At 37.2% G+C, this 17,059-nt stretch overlaps 1 protein-coding gene across 1 annotated transcript in view; it reads left to right on the top strand.

Annotated features, from left to right (window-relative positions):
* Window positions 1-17,059, top strand: part of CPNE8 (copine 8) — a 357,582-nt gene that overhangs the window by 172,695 nt on the left and 167,828 nt on the right. The window contains exon 4 of the mRNA XM_088480178.1: window positions 2,258-2,361. Within this exon, the coding sequence (XP_088336304.1) occupies window positions 2,258-2,361 (104 nt within the window). The remainder of the gene's footprint in view (window positions 1-2,257; window positions 2,362-17,059) is intronic.

The following is a 17,059-nucleotide window of genomic DNA, read 5'->3' as shown; positions in this document are numbered from 1 at the left end:
CCTAAAAAGATTAAAAATAGTAATGGCTATCCTAAAAACAAATAAAAATAATATATAAAAGTCCAGCGAGTACACGCCATGGATAACCAGAACCCCGGGTTTTAGAACACGGAACACACAAGTGAGAAGGAAAACACCGCTGAACAGAGCTCATCAGCAGTGCACGTCGAAGGATTAACAACCACCGGCGACAGGTTTGTACATTAACCTAATCAGACAATCGCAAAAAAACTGCAACTTTGTTGCCAAGGGATTGGACACAACACCACCCAATTTTTTATTACTTAAGATGTTTATGATACAATAACATATGGTATGCTCATATATTTAATAATGGTTGACTTTATATATTTTTATTTTTTTTTAGGATAACCATCACTATGTTTACGAGCATACCATTATTGCATCATAAATATCTTGAATAGCTAAAAAATAGTAATAGTTATAAAAAGACAATAATACTGTAAAATATAAGCGTTTCCCACTGAATTCAAATTCTTCTGTCCTCTTAAGCAATAAAAATGGGGCGTTGTTGTGTCCAATCCCTTGGCAACAAAGTTGCAGTTTTCTGTTCGTAATGTAGCAAAATAGTTTCAGTTGATATTCCTTTTACATGTGGCAGAATAGTTTCAGTTGTTATTGCTATTAAATGTTTCAGTACAGATACCTAATATATTTCTTCTGTCTGTCCCGCGTTGCACGTATGTGGAAGTTGGTTTTTGTGAATGTCTGATGAGGTTATTGTTAATCCTTCGACGTGCAAGGCTGATGAGCTCTGTTCAGCGGTGTTCTCCTTCTCACTCGTGTGTTCCGTGTTCTAAAACCCGGGTTCCGGTTATCCGTGGCGTGTACTCGCTTGACTTTTATGTATTATTTTTATTTGTTTTTAGGATAGCCATTACTATTTTTAATATTTTTAATCTTTTTAGGTTTTCACACATGCACAGTAATATATCTTTGTCCTTTAACAGTGGGTTTACACATAATAAAATTTGAAGGTTTGGTATTACATTCCAGTTTCTGTACATATTTCTTAGGTGAGCGCCTGATAGGATATTATAACTCCCAATACTATGTTTCTGTCTAGCCCCACACCGTTGAGTAATCCAAACCCTGTGTGTACCCTTTTTCTGTTAGTGCAGAAAAAAGGGTACATACTTTAAAACAAAGATAATGAAACTTATATGAAATTTGCATATTCATTTTAGCCAAAGGTAATTCTAGCGTAAGATGTCACTCAGGTGCAGATATTGTGCCTGGTTCCATCTTGTATAGTAGGGAAGCGGCTACACAATTCCATATAACTAAAATGCAAATGCAGCAGGAGGCGTCTATAGGAATAGACGCTTCCTACATGCATGTACGTTCCGAATGCTACGCCCAAAGATGAAGCATTGGGTCACCATCGCAACCATCGGTCGCGATGGTCGCAGCCCTCGTCCAGTCTGCGTAATCCAAAGCTTACTCAGGCTGGCTGTTGAAACTGGTTAGCCAGGTCCAGGAAGTCTGTGACCAATGACGCAGACCCTTGGCTCGGCACACCTACATAACTGGTGCAACACCCCCCTGTTTTGTAGAACGGTCCCGGTCTTTGCCCCACTCTGCCTCCCAAACGGGGAGGGGGGCACTGCAAGCATTCACAAAGTATCTGTTCAGACTGGGTCCTGCGCATTCGCATATCCCCAAGTATCGGATTTGTACGTAAACTGTTGGGTTTGCGTACAAGTCCGAATCAGGCCCATTGTTCTTATTGACCTTAGAAAGAGTCCCTACACATCATGTTTTCAAAAGGTGGACATGAAAATTTGATCAATTGAATTCTATATCTACTGGTTTCATCTTAGAGGGTGATGTAGTGATTAGCATATCACACTATATATTATTTGTATTGAGAACATTTCATAATTCACATTAATCCTTGCCACTTTGGAGAACACAAAGTCCATGTAGTCAAAAGCCAATTAACCCTATAGTATATTTTTTGTCTGAAATATATATTATACACACACACAAAAAAATTGCATGCACAAACATTACATATAATGTATTCTATTGCTTTTATATTTTTACAGATTCATACACCATCTAAGTTGCTAAATTTCACTAGGGAATGTTTAATAAGAAATAATAAGAGTGCTAATTTAAAGATGTAATATATTGTACAGTAAGTTGTGTTCCAAGCCCTGCCTGTTCAAGAGATTGTAATTATATATTTGTATCTTCAATTAATTACATTTTATTTGTTTTTGCTCTGCAGTACGGCAGAACAGAGGTTATTGACAATACATTAAATCCAGACTTCGTCAAGAAATTTATAATGGACTATTTCTTTGAGGAAAGACAGAATCTGCGATTTGATTTGTAAGTTTTGATTAAACTAGATTTTCTAGATTATAAAAAACAGAAACCACTAAGTGTGCACATAATAGTTTTAATGGTGGTTCTGCCTGTAGGTAAATTTTCACTGTATTTGGCACATAACATTTTGGTATACAGTGCAGTTGTAGAAGACGTGTTAGTATTGATCTCAACATTTTGTCTGTGTGGTGGAATTCACTGTTTTCTGAATAAACCTGTAGTTTTATTTACTTGTGATGTGAAGATATCCTGGTCAACCAGGTACTTGAAATCTTAAAATTGCCCACCTGATTGAAACCAACATAGGGCCGTATTCAATTTGAGCGAAAAAACGTTTTCGCCCATTATTTGGCTATAATTTCACCTGAAAATGTATCTCCCTATTCAATTTCAGTCCGTTTTCGCCTAAGCGAAAAGTCAATGCACTGGCTAAACTTTTTCTCCACAGAATGGCAAGAGAAAAAAAGGGCAAAATCTATATTTTTGGGAGCAGATGTTGGAAAACCACCCAGAACCCTTGGTACACCCCCCCCCCCCAAAAGGCCAATTCACTCAAAAAAAGATTAAAAAAAATATTCCTGGAACACCCCAAAAACCTTTGACATTTGGGGCGAAAATGAAAAAAGTGGGAGGACAACTTCAAAAACTAGCAAAATAAGCTTCTTGGGGTGCTCTAAGAAGGGGCCAAGTGTTTTGGGGATTGCAGGTGCTTGTATGATGGAGGAATTTCACTTTTTCTTAAACTTCACTTTTTCTAAAACTTCACTTTAGAGACATAAAAATATGGTAGTACCCATTTTCAAGCACCCCAAATTTGATGGGACTACTTATTTTCTCCAAAAAACACTGCTTTATGCCATTCTTCAACACTTTTACCTAGACGCTAATAGTAAGCAATTACCACCACTTAAGTACCCTAACTAGTTCAATTAGGACTAATACTAAACTATCATAATGATTTCCGAAGTCAGCTCATCTTTTTCTGGGGTACAGAGTGATTCCCCCAGTTCATCCTGCACTTTTCGCCTGGTTCACGTTCGCCGTGTCCCGTTTTTGCCTGTTTGGGAATTGAATACGGAGTAAATCGGGAGCGCGCACAAAAAGTTTTCACCTCCAAAACAGGCGAAGGCAGCAAAAAGTCGGGTAAGCAGAACTTTTTCACCGAGGCAAAACTAATTGAATACCGGCCATAGTTGTTGTTGGTGTCCTTTCTCTAGTTCCAAGTATCATTTGCATATAGAGTGTACAAGGTAGATGCTTTAAGTATACTCCTGTATACTTTAGATGTTTGGAAATCGGGATAGTATATAGGATAGCAACATGGGACTGTATGTTACTTCACTAACCCTGAAACTGGGGCAAATGACACATTACAGGTAGGTATAAACCAGATTTAAGTTTAAATCTAACAAAAGTGAACATACTGTAGCTTTTATTCCATGTACAGGGCAAAAGCAAAATGAATGCTGCCCTTCACATATTAAGACGATTACCGGTTTGTCTGCTTGCACTAATAAAAAGCTGTTTTTGGAAACAATACATTTGTTGGCGTGTAGCCTAATCGTTTATTATTATATTGCACAATGTGAAGGTGTGCGGAGACCTTGACTGACAAGAGCACCACCTCTCCACCCTAGAGATTCCAGTTAGGTTCACCACCACTGCAGACTCGTTTTGGATAAAAGGATTCTAATTAAAGGATGCATGGATTATTCCAATTATGAAAGAGAGTGTTTGCAGAAGAGTTATTTCTCCAAAGTCTTTAGTTAAGGATCTCTTTTCCAATTTCCAAGCCAAACACGCACATAGTTCCTTTGTTAATTTGTCGAGGCATTGAAAATAAAATACATGATGTTCAAGTAGTAGGCCAGTTCAGGAGAGGAGCAGCACATATTATTATGTGCACCCATTTGTCTTCTATATACATATATGGGAGAATCCGTTCCATTTAAATTGATTTTATACAGTACTTACATTTTTTTGCTACAGATTGTGTAAATTAGTTCAATTTAAAGAGTTATTGTGAAGGGATTTATGAGAATGGATAATGACATGTAGATTAATCCCTTTGCTTCTCAGGATTTTCTCAGTCCTATACTTTTGTTAGGGGGCTCCTCCCTCTTTCCCTCCATCTTTCTCTTTCCCTTCATCTTTCTGTCCATCCGTCCCTCTCTCTTACCTGTTCCTGGGCAGCCGCGGTCAGTCGGGCTGTGCTTTATAGTAATAGGCTGCACGGCCCCTGCACTACACGGAGGAGGAGGTGTAATGTGCAGGCTTTTAACTTAAAGACCACACATTGAACCTCCACCGTACAGTGCAGGAGTCGTGCAGCCTATTGCTATAAAGCACAGCCCCTGACCATCCACGGATGCAGCACCTTTAAAATGTTTGGGGGAGGTGAGCCGCCCCCTTGCCCCCCCCCCCCTCCCCCAGTTCCGACACCCATGTTACCATGCAGTAGTTTGAAAAAGGGAACTTCTGTTTGGACGAGAGTGACGCCATCTTTGTAACTTTTACTGTACAGAGGTAGAGGTATAGGAACCTCCCACCCCCTATTCATTTATATTAATTTTGTTTTTTTGTTAACACATAGTGGCAGCTTCTTTTTTTTTTAAATACTCATCCTCCGCAGTGAAGCAAATGTATTAAATAAAATGAAACTTTTGCATGCATTTCTTTTTCCTTTGCCTTAATAAATAACCTTTACAATTGGCAAGATGCATTACTCTCTACAATCTTCAGAATTATAGAACAATTTTCTTTGTTGATATAATGCAACCCTAGGTTCAACCATTATTTATCCTACCAGCTCTACTTACTATTTCTATATTGTCCAACAGAATTACTATACAGATGTGTCCTCATACACTATTGCTGCAGTTGCGCCAAGCAGCCCTTCTTGGCACTCCAGGTCTCGTGTGACTCTGCTTGCACCGAGCGTCTTTTTCACATTATCTCGCGCCATATGGCATATTGATGCTAGGTGTATGAGGACACATCTTTACAAGCAACTGTTAAGACATAGATTTTTTTCCAATTAAATTAGTACATTTGGTTTCTTTCTTTACAGATTGTGTTAACTGAAAGTTCAGGTAGCTATAACCTTATTTGATCATTAGTTCTCTACTTCCTATAGCAATTTATATAATCATGGCAGTATAAGACATTTAGTTACATTCAGCTCGGTGTTGTCTGCTAATTAATAAAAAGGTAAAAAATAGTCTGTCTGCAATTACCACCTTGGAAACTAGAACACTGTCAGGTAAAAAATTTAAATTTGACCATCGGGGACTAAGCAGACTGTCTTCCCTTTTAGTTGTGCAAGGCTAATATTTCCAAAGCTTTTTGTTTAATTGCGATAAGTGTCTAAAGCTGCATACACACACAACGATTTTGTTACCAACGATTTTCTGCCAGATTATCTGTCAGATTTTTTAAAGTGTAATGAACGATTATTTTGAACTACAAATTATTTTTGCATATTCCCTTAATGAAAATTGTTGAGTTGACAAGTCCAACTGAACTACAAACGTGAACGCGCATGAACAATTATCGTTCATCGTTTGACTCAGAAAGTGAACAATTTTTTTAAACAATATCGTTTAATGATAATTGTTCAAAAAATCGTTGTGTGTGTATGCAGCTTTAAAAATGAAAACTAGTAGGAATGCCGGAAAGTGTCTTTTGAAGAGTGTTTTGTCATTTACATGGCAAACGAGAAAACTATATTTGTCTTAGGTTAATTAAGTGAATTAAAATGTACATAATGCCAAAATATAATTAAGGAAATACATGTACTATGCTTTTCATCAAAAAAAGGTGCAGATAAGACTGCTATGCCAGGAAGCTAGAGTACAGACTTTGCCAGGGAGAAAATCCATGATAAGAAATGATGGGTGAGATGAAATATTAGGTTGTTTTAAATTACAAAGAGTATACTGCCGAATGCCACCTGGTCAGCTACTATTGGTTCCACTTCCGTGTAAAGTATAGCTTTGTGCAGTAGCGCACGCAGGAGGTGTTACTGAGTATATTCTTAACAGGGATTAGGGAAGGGAAAAACTTCTGAAATAGTTCTTACACAAAGTGGCTAATTAGTATGGATGTGCAGGCTCGGATAGGTTCGAGTTTGCACGCAGAGTTCGGATTTTTCCCTCCAAAAAATGGGACTCAGAAAGAGGCAAAACGTCATCTTGCATTGACAAACATCATCATTCCTGGACTTAAACGTCATCTTGCATGGACAAACATCATCATTCCTGGACTTTTGTCCAGGAATGATGATGTTTGTCCATGCAAGATGACGTTTTGCCTTTCTGAGTCCCGTTTTTTGGAGGGAAAAATCCGAACTCTGTGTGCAAACTCGAACCTATCCGAGCCTGCATATCCCTACTAATAAGATGACCCCAGTGTTTATCAATCTTGAACTGCAGTGTTTTCCATCTAATTCTGTGGGTGCTGTCAGAAACAATAAATACACTCAAGCATAAAAAAAGAAAACAGAATGTCTCTTTGTTGGCGCACAAGAAAAAACATATTAAAACATAATCTTTATTATATTTAATATTTGCAATCTTAACAGGTAAATTATGTGGTGTTTAAATTCCTAAAGTTATATATCAACTCGACTGATAATGACAGATCATAAATTCCACAAGCACTTATTTCTCACGGTGCTAATTGGGAATACATCCACATTAATTATTTATAGAAATAGATCGAATAGTATAATTCTGGACTGTTCATAAAATATCAATGCATATCCTTATGCATATTATTTTGTTATGAGATTGTTTAGCGGTTATCTGGAGCACAAACAAATACATTTCTTATAAAGCTTTCACTCATATAGCATTCACATATTCCTCATAAAGTGTTCATGTACATCTCCTATATATTTATTATCTCTAGGATCATTCGGGGACAATTATTATAATTCAGAAATTATTAATGCAATATGCTCATGAGGTATTGGAGTATTGTGATCTCATATATATATATATATATTTTCACGAGAGCACTTTATTTGGACGCATAGAATTATCACACTGTTAGATTTCATTCCCAGTGTTTGTAACTTTACCCAATGGTTTTAATACATGTATTCACAAATAGAGCAATGTCATGGCTCTTAATTGCTATTGAATTTCACATTAATTGGAATTCCTTCAATGTGCCTTTCTACATAATTGTATCACATGATATAATTTCCTATGTTGCTTTTAGGGAGAGAGCAATAACCTTATAAAAACCTATAAATAGTGCACCTCAGTGCTTATTTAGCACAGATATTAATAATGTTTTATTTAGTATATATTATCTCCTTGGAGTATAGTTATAATGTGCCGTACTCCACAGAGTTATATTTGTGTGATTCACACACTCCCCAACAAGAGCATGCAGGTCATAAAGCATTCTTATGTATCTCCTTTATATTTATTACCCCTTGGATTATTTGGGGTCAATTATTATGATTCAGAGATTATTTTATGATATTCTCATGAGGTATTGGAGTGGTATGTTCTCATATGTACATTTTCATGGGAGCACTTAATTTGATACTCTAAAAATATATGAGAAACTGCGCTTCAATTTGTAGGATGCTGCACTGAAACCTGAAGAAGAAAAAACATATATATTTTTGAACTGTCTTCCATTAGTTTGGGACACTATCACCCTTATCCTAGAAAGGATGCGCAGACTGTCCACTTAATTTGATATGTCCAAATAATCACACTGTTGGATCTCTTATTCCCAGTGTTTGTAACTTTGCCCGATGATTTAAATAAATGCACTCACAATGAGAGCAATGACACGGCTCTTAATTGCTGTTAAATATCACATTGATTGGAGTTCTTTTAATGTGTCTCTTTGAATAATTATAAAACCCAAAAGTGCACCTCTGTATTTCACATATGTTAATATATATTAATTCAAATATACACTTCCAAACAGACCACTTCACACTTATTTCCAACTCTGCACCTACAGTACTAATACCCACCCCACCCCATTCTAGAGCAGTCCCTTCCGGTCCAGGTATAGCAGAGCAGTATGTCCCATCAGTGCTGTACAGCTAGACTGGGCAGATAAAGTGATTCAGAAAGATTAAAAAACATTTTTTTATAGCATTTACAGTATATATGACATTTCTAAGGGGGTTATAGTCAGACTAAATCAAATAGTTTTAGGAGGACCCCATTATTCAGTGGATCTGTACCATGTTTGTTCTTTTGTCCCCAGACATTATGGAAGGGCTCTGGACACATTCAGTTCACATTTATTGTGGATGTGCATCATTTTATGGCTAAAGGTATCTGGCAGGTCGCAAAGCAGGTTAAAATGGGTCAGGTTTATTCAACATGAACAACCCCTTAAGTTTTATTGAATGTTGTAGGTTAGAATGGTTGTCTAAACCCTTAGGCACATTTATGGGATAAAACAATATTGCTTTTCCAAACACATTAATTCTTTTTAAATGACAGTAGTCTAGGATTTATGGAGGTTTATTTAATAACAATGTGCAATATGCACGAATGTTCTAGGCTCAAACAGTTGTTAACTTGCTTTCGTCTAACTATATGAGACTGCTAAAAGCTGTTATTTGGTTGGCTGCTGTGGATTATAGCACAACATTGATTTTTGCACATGTAGAGCCGTACAATTTAATAAGTAAATTTATATAAAAATACTAGCATGCAATGCATTGTTTTTGCTCAACCAGTTACCTGGCATGGTCACTTCAGATGTATTACCAAATATAGTGGTAATGGATGCTACCATATAGGGGTCAGTTTAGCTTCCAGCAGCTGCCAGGCTCAGCCCACCCAGATGGCCCCTCAGTTGCCACAGTAACCTATCCTCAGCCCCCCCCCTCCCCCTTGCCATCCAGGTTTCACAGGGGGTGTTCCCACCCACAATCTCAAGGAGGATCAGGGAGGTTGAGACTCCCCTTCTCTCCTTTGGTTACAGTCACTACCGGGAGGGTGATCCGGATTGCCCACCATCCTGTGCTGTCTGCACTGCAGCAGCCCTACCTCCCGCTGCCCTTTCCCCCTACCAGCAAGTAGTCATGGCTGATCCTTAGGTCGTTCCCTGCTGCTAGCTGCTCATCTTGCAAAAATTACCCCAAAATTGTTGATTTTTTTTTAAATAATCAAACCAAGTATATAATAGCTATTTAACCCTTATGTAGTATAATCTTATTAGAAAACCTGCATATTTGTTAAATTTATACTAAATTGGGTTTAACTAGTTATTATTTACATAATCAGATTTTAAAAAAGTACAATTTTGGGGAAAAAAATTATCCAGTTAAGCGGTTAATACAGATGTCTTTTGTTTTCTGCCAAATAGCATAGTATAGATGTTTTATGATCTTCATGCTCAGATGTGTTCTCTCATTGCGCTTTGGCATGAATATGTGGGATATGTGCTTTTATGTCCTTTCCTTTTGTCTTTGAAGTTCTCCTTCTGATCTCTAATTAATTTTAAATTGCAGACACTCTTTATATCTAGGCAGTAATGGGGTATAATGTATTTGCCTTTATCATTGCCCACCATTTAGCCAGTAGCTGTGATAGATTCCACAGTTAAATCTTGTTATCTGTAAAATACTCTGAATCTATATTTATGCATGTTCATTGTTTTGTGCATTGTTTTTGTTTTAAGTTTGTGTTTATATTTTAGATGCATTTGTTTTGCTACCTCTAATTATTAGTGTGTCTAATTATACAAGTCAACCTGAAGCAAATCTCTGTGCTTGTACCTTACTAGATCATGTGTACTGTAGGTGATGAGAAAAGTGGTTGCTTTGCACATAATCAATCAAACACTCCTATTTTGTTTTTGATAGCAAACCTCATTGCTAGAAAAGTAGAGCAATTTGTTTTATATGAGCTAGTAGCTTTAAGCACAAATCTGACATCTGAACTAATCTGGTAAATGTTTTATTGTAATTACAGTTAGTATCAACAAAGCCGGACTGCTGCCAACAAAATATAATTGATCTACTTCCCCTTTGATTCTATAAATTTATTCTAGCATCCCCCACACCATGAGGCCATTGCTCAAAACAAATGTTTCAAAATGTTGATTAACACTTTGATTTAATTATTAACATAAAAAGTATCAATAAATTCTATGAACACTAGAAGCATTTATTATTCATTTATAACACAAAAAGCAATTTAAGAAAAAAATATTTTATAGTGTACTTGATAGGGTTAATGAAACAATGACCATTTGTCTGAGTAGGATGAACCTAATTGTCATGGACCCGGTTCCAAGATACTCCAATCTCTAACCACTCTCCATGAGTTTCTCAGAACAGCACTTGCTTTAGCCTGCATAAGGTGGGTTTGACAGAGTAAATAAAAAGACAACTGCCTGGTCTGTCTACAGCAGTGTTCCCAAACTCATTCCTCAGGGAGCACTAACAGTGCATGGTTTTCATTTTTCCTAGTTGGTGCACAGGTGTAGTCATTACTGGTTGGCACATTTTAAAAGATCCACAGGTAAAAGTAGGGGTTTATAAATATATCATCGCTTTGTTTGGTTTTTGGTTGCGGTTTATTGGGTTCCCGTTCTCGCCTCATAACTCAAAACTCTCACTTTTGGCAAGGCTAAAGGTAGAACGTCATTTGGACCATTATCTCAGTGTAGTAGAATGAATTAAATTATTTTGTTCAGTTAAACATTATAGTTATGTATTGTTACTGTGATCATTTCAAAATATTTTGTCAAATGATTCTGTTCTCCACTATTGAACTGTAATGTAACAGTTATTGTTTTTTTTTTTCTATCTGTATATCTTTTACGGTGTTTCAATAAAAAATGTAAAACTGAAAAAAAAAAAAGTAATCCACAGGTAGAACTAATTATTTCACTTGTGATTCTGTGAGGAGATCTGAAAAACATGCTACATGTTGGTGCTACCTGAGGAGTAAAGCTGGCCACACACTAGACCAACTTGCATCCAACCAGCCAACTAGTTGATTGGTTGGAATGAAAATCTGGTAACGTATGGGAGTAACTGATGATCAGCAATTTGCTCCTAAATGCCAGAAAACAAATGAAAATGGTCGTCAGACAAGTTTGTTAAATTTCTGATGTAAACAGTATGTTCAGACAACAGTATTTGTCCATTTTCCGGCATTTGGGAACAAATAGCTGATTGTCATTTGGTTTCATACCTTACCAGATTTTCATTCCAACCAATCAACTAGTTGGCTGGTTGGACAGATAATCTTTAGATGTGTGGCCAGCTTAAGTTTGGGAAACACTGGTCTACAGGAATGATTATACAGTACAACCCAGTATATCTCCAACTCACTATTAATTTCCCAATAATGCCACCACAGAAGATGGTTCAGGAGCAACACATTCCAAATAGGAAGTTTCTGATCTCTCTATGCAATTACAATAAAATCCCAGGAATCATTAACCATATATTAACCTGTAGAGATATGCAGCATGGATAATCCAAATCCACTGGCAAAATGGATTTGATAATGAATCACTGATACCAATCTTATTAAATGAAGTTTAATATGGGAAAGATACTCACAATGCTTAAAGTATATACAGAAACAATTAATAAGAATGACATACAAATATAGTGTTAGTCTTCTAAACAAAAATGAAAACATGAATCTGCGGGGAGACGCAAGAAGATGGAGCATTCCCTATATCAGATTGGCTTGTGGGAATATGGTATTTATCCATATGTGAGTGTCAAGTTTCCTCCTCCTCCTTCCTTAGCTTTCTGTGTCATTGCAAATTAGCCAATACAACATTCTGTTGCTGGGGGGTGAGCATGCTGTCACTAAGGTGGGTACACTCCCCAGGCCAACCTTATGTTGGTGAGAAGGGCAAGCCTAAAATGTTTAAGACCCCCATCATTTTAGCATTATCTGTCTCTCATTTGCTGGCAGTCCTAATTGCTATACACACAAATCTGCCAGCCTCCCCTTCACATGGCAACTTCTCAGACACATAATTACCCTTGCAGCTGGGCATACACATAAAGGTTCATTCACAGCACTATGCTGGTTATTAAAAGAAATATGTTGCCCAATATTTTGTGATTCATAACATAATCACAACATTGATTATTGAATTCTTATAATGAATAAGTAAGCAATAGTGTTATAGGCAGACCTATTCGTCAGTTTGCCACATTGATAAAATGGTATAAAGAAAAAAGAAAAGAAAATCTTACATCTAGTGTCTCAAATCTCTTCCAGTGGCAGATATGAGTCATCTGCTCATAGTTATAATTCAACTCTTCACATGTGGAACACTTCTCATTTTATTTGCGCTTTTCACTCACCCACAGTGGAGCATAAATATGTGCATATAGTATATGCCCAATGTGCCTGATTAAGAGTTATCCATAAGTCGGCTAGACACACAGCTACATGGCATGTACAGTGCAAAAAAGATCCGTCCTCAAAACGGACTTGCATGCAAATTTTAATCAGCCCCAATATGTTCGTGCTAGTGTTTTTGACATATATATATATATATATATATAGCCTGCACTCACATCCAATCCAATTTGTTTAGTAATGCAAGGCTGGGGTGCTCCTCTTGGACATCTCTATCCATAGAAATAGAAAATTGGTACCACACATAAAAGTAGGTATACAGGGGCACTCACAATTGGTGAGTGCCCTTTTAGTGCCACCCCGTTAAAACAGCCTGCCCTGTGCTGTCCCCAACCACGGGTGGCAGTGTCCCGTGGATGGGAAAAGTTGCAATTACCATTTGCCGCCAGGTGAATAGATGCCGTGCCCGGAATGGGATTGAAATGTTGACAGCGTCTGCCTGAAGTCGAGAAAATCCCGACAGCGGCAGGTAAGTACACACCCCCAAGTGTGACAAATTGGGGGCGTGTCACGAGGACAAGTCCCCTCTTCGGTCGACCATATCTCCTTTTCAGATGATCCCCCACCCATGCCTTGGCTTCCTGCCCCCAGGTTGTCAGATTGCTAGGTGTATATATGTGTATATAATGTGTATATGTATATATATATATATATATATATATATATACAGTCAAGTCCATAAATATTGGGACAGTGACAGAATTTTCATATTTTGGCCTCTATTCACCACCACATTGGCTTTGAAATGAAACAAACAAGATGTGATTTAACTGCAGACTTTCAGATTTAATTTGAGGGTAATTACATCCAAATCAGGTGAACGGTGTAGGAATTACAACGGTTTCTATATGTGCCTCCCACTTTTTAAGGGGCCAAAAGTAATGGGACAAACTAAACAATCCTAAATCTAACTTTCACTTTTTAATACTTTGTTGCAAATCCTTTGCAGGCAATTACAGCCTGAAGTCTGGAATGCATAGACATCACCAGACGCTGGGTTTCATCCCTGGTGATGCTCTGCCAGGCCTCTACTGCAAATGTCTTCAGTTCCTGCTTGTTCTTGTGCATTTTCCCTTCAGTTTTGTTTTCATCAAGTGAAATGCATGCTCAATCGGGGTTCAGGTCAGGGGATTAACTTGGCCATTGCATAACATTCCACTTTTTAGCCTTAAAAAACTCTTTGGTTGCTTTTGCAGTATGCTTCGGGTCATTGTCCATCTGCACTGTGAAGCGCCGTCCAATGAGTTCTGAAGCATTTGACTGAATATGAGCATATAATATTGCCCGAAACACTTCAAAATGCATTCTGCTGCTTTTGTCAGCAGTCACATCATCAATAAATACAAGGAACCAGTTCCATTGGCAGCCATACATGCCCACACCATGACATTACCACCACCATGCTTCACTGATAAGGTGGTATGTTTTGGATCATGAGCAGTTCCTTTCCTTCTCTTCTCTTCCCATCACTCTGGTACAAGTTGATCTTTGTCTCATCTGTCCATAGGATGTTGTTCCAGAACTGTAATGGCTTATTTATTTGTTGTTTGGCAAACTCTAATCTGGTCTTCCTGTTTTTGTGGCTCACCAATGGTTTGCATCTTGTGGTGAACCCTCTATATTCACTCTTGTGAAGTCTTCTCTTGATTGTTGACTTTGACACATATGCATCTACCTCCTGGAGAGTGTTCTTGATTTGGCCAACTGTTGTGAAGGGGTTTTTCTTCACCAGGGAAATAATTATTTTGTCATCCACCACAGTTGTTTTCCGTGGTCTTCCGGTTCTTTTGGTGTTGCTGAGCTGTCCGGTGCGTTCTTTCTTTTTAAGAATGTTGCAAACACTTGATTTGGCCACACCTAATGTTTTTGCTATCTCTCTGATGGGTTTGTTTTGATTTTTCAGCCTAATGATGGCTTGCTTCACTGATAGTGACAGCTCTTTGGATCTCATATTGAGAGTTGACAGCAACTGATTCCAAATGCAAATGTCACACCTAGAATCAACTCCAGACCTTTTACCTGCTTAATTGATAATGAAATAACGAGGGAATAGCCCACACCTGTCCATGAAATAGCTTTTGAGTTGCTAGTCCCATTACTTTTGGCCCCTTAAAGAGTGGGAGGCACATATTGAAACTGTTGTAATTCCTACACCGTTCACCCGATTTGGATGTAATTACCCTCAAATTAAATTTGAAAGTCTGCAGTTAAAGCACATCTTGTTTGTTTCATTTCAAAACCATTGTGGTGGTGAATAGAGGCCAAAATCTGAAAATTCTGTCAATGTCCCAATATTTATGGACCTGACTGTATATATATATATATATATATATATATATATATATATATATATATATAGGGTGTGGAAAATCACAAAGGTGCGCTGTAAAATAATCCCAATATCAACTGTATCTGTGTTAGCTCACTAGAGGGTTCTGTACCTCACAATCCAAAACAGAAACAATAAGTAAAGTGGAGCGCTCAAACTGACTAAGTTGATGAGTCTATATTGCTCTTTTATTTAGATAAAAATTAACATGTATTGCACATATCATAAGCATATAATCCAATAAAAAACAATCTCCGTCTTTAAATATAATTGGATTATATGCTTATGTATCGATAACAAATTTTTCTTAATATCTAGCAGTTGCACATTAAAGCTGTTGGGAGGCCTCATCCCCCTTTACAGCTCTTAGTGGTTGCTAGGGACAGAAGGATGGTAGAGAGTAGGGGTCCCAGGAGAGAGGAGGGAGAAGTGCCAGGGTAGAGAGAAGGGGTCCCAGGAGAGAGAAGGGACAAGGGGTCAGTGCAGAGAGTAGAGGTCCTAGGAGAGAGAAAGGAGAGTGTAAAAGGTAGCAGGGCCAGGCCCGGGTAGTACAGGTGATGTTACCATAGTTGGGGAGTGGCCACAACACCTACCAAAATATGGGGAAAAGGCTATTATTGGAACGGCAATAGAGGAGGAAAAAACCCTGCACAATAGCTCGCAACCCAGTTAATTATGGGTCACAAATACTAGTTAAACTTACTGTAAGTTAAGAATTTTTAATACAGATATTTTCATACCAAAGCTAAGCTTAAATATTTGTATCTGTGTATCTATGGAATAGTCATCAAATTATTGTGCTATGCTATGTGGATATCTCCAATATGGAATGAAAAAGTAACACAAAATAGTGCAATAATGTCTTATACTATTTTTCTCACACAACATAGGGATTAAAAATGCATACATAAAATAAGTAAAAAGCAAGCTTATTTGTAGAGACTCCAGATAAGGTTGTCTATAAAGAGCCAAATGAGGTAGAAAGTGTCCAGTAGTACAGTAACCCTATTATTTATATTGCTAGAAACCTTTAGAGAGACAGATAAGAGTAAGTAAATAGTATGAGATGGGATTATCTGTGTGTTAAATTATGTAACGTAGGAAATATTTTATTTTTGTTTTTTGAGCAGAAGTAGTGGGTTGTCATTCATTTTCATAGTCTTGTCTCTTATTTTGTCTTATGCACTCAGCATAACATGTTGCTGGGAGGAAGCTGCAACTCTTTTATAGAGGTGTTGTTGACCAAAATAATGAAAAAACATGTCAGCAGTGCAGGTGTCCACAGGACATTTATCCTACATCCCATAACAGGAAATATATGGATAGCCTGTTAAATCTGCAGTAACTTGATCAGCAACTTACCTTACAAAAATAAATAAATAAATAAATTACTATTTGGGGTATATTTACTAAAAGTCAATTTTAATCGATTTTGATAGATTTAAAAATTAACATCGATGTTGTGTTTCTGGTGCTAAATCACACATTTACTAATAGTTGTAAATACAAATAAAAAATTGTTTGTTAGTAAATGTGTGATTTAGCCCCAGAAACACTATCGATTTTGATCGATTTTTAAATTGATTAAAATCGACCTTTAGTAAATATACCCCTTTAGTCTTTGTGGGATACCCAGGGTCTAGGGGGTATAATTATTAAAGTTAGATTTTATTCGATTTTGATAAATTTTAAATCGATCTAAATCAATTTTGTGTTTCTAGGGCTGAAGCACACATTTACTAAATTTAAAAAAAACTAATAAAACATTGTCTGTTAGTAAATGTGTGATTTAGCCCCAGAAACACAACACATTTAGATTGATTTTTAGGGATTTAAAATCGACCTTTAGTAAATATACCCCAGAGAATCTCTTCCTGCTCCATTACTGACATGTCTAATGGTGGAATCATATTCCTTTCCTCTTTAATTTAAACCAAGCTTGCCGACTTTTAGTTGCTCCTCTCCAGGAGAAGGCCGGAGA

Source organism: Taudactylus pleione, unplaced genomic scaffold (genome assembly GCF_031769625.1).
Source record: "Taudactylus pleione unplaced genomic scaffold, aTauple2 ptg000251l, whole genome shotgun sequence".
Classification (NCBI taxonomy): domain Eukaryota; kingdom Metazoa; phylum Chordata; class Amphibia; order Anura; family Myobatrachidae; genus Taudactylus; species Taudactylus pleione.
The sequence above is the reverse complement of the archived record's forward strand: the minus strand, read 5'-3'. Positions and strand labels throughout refer to the sequence as shown.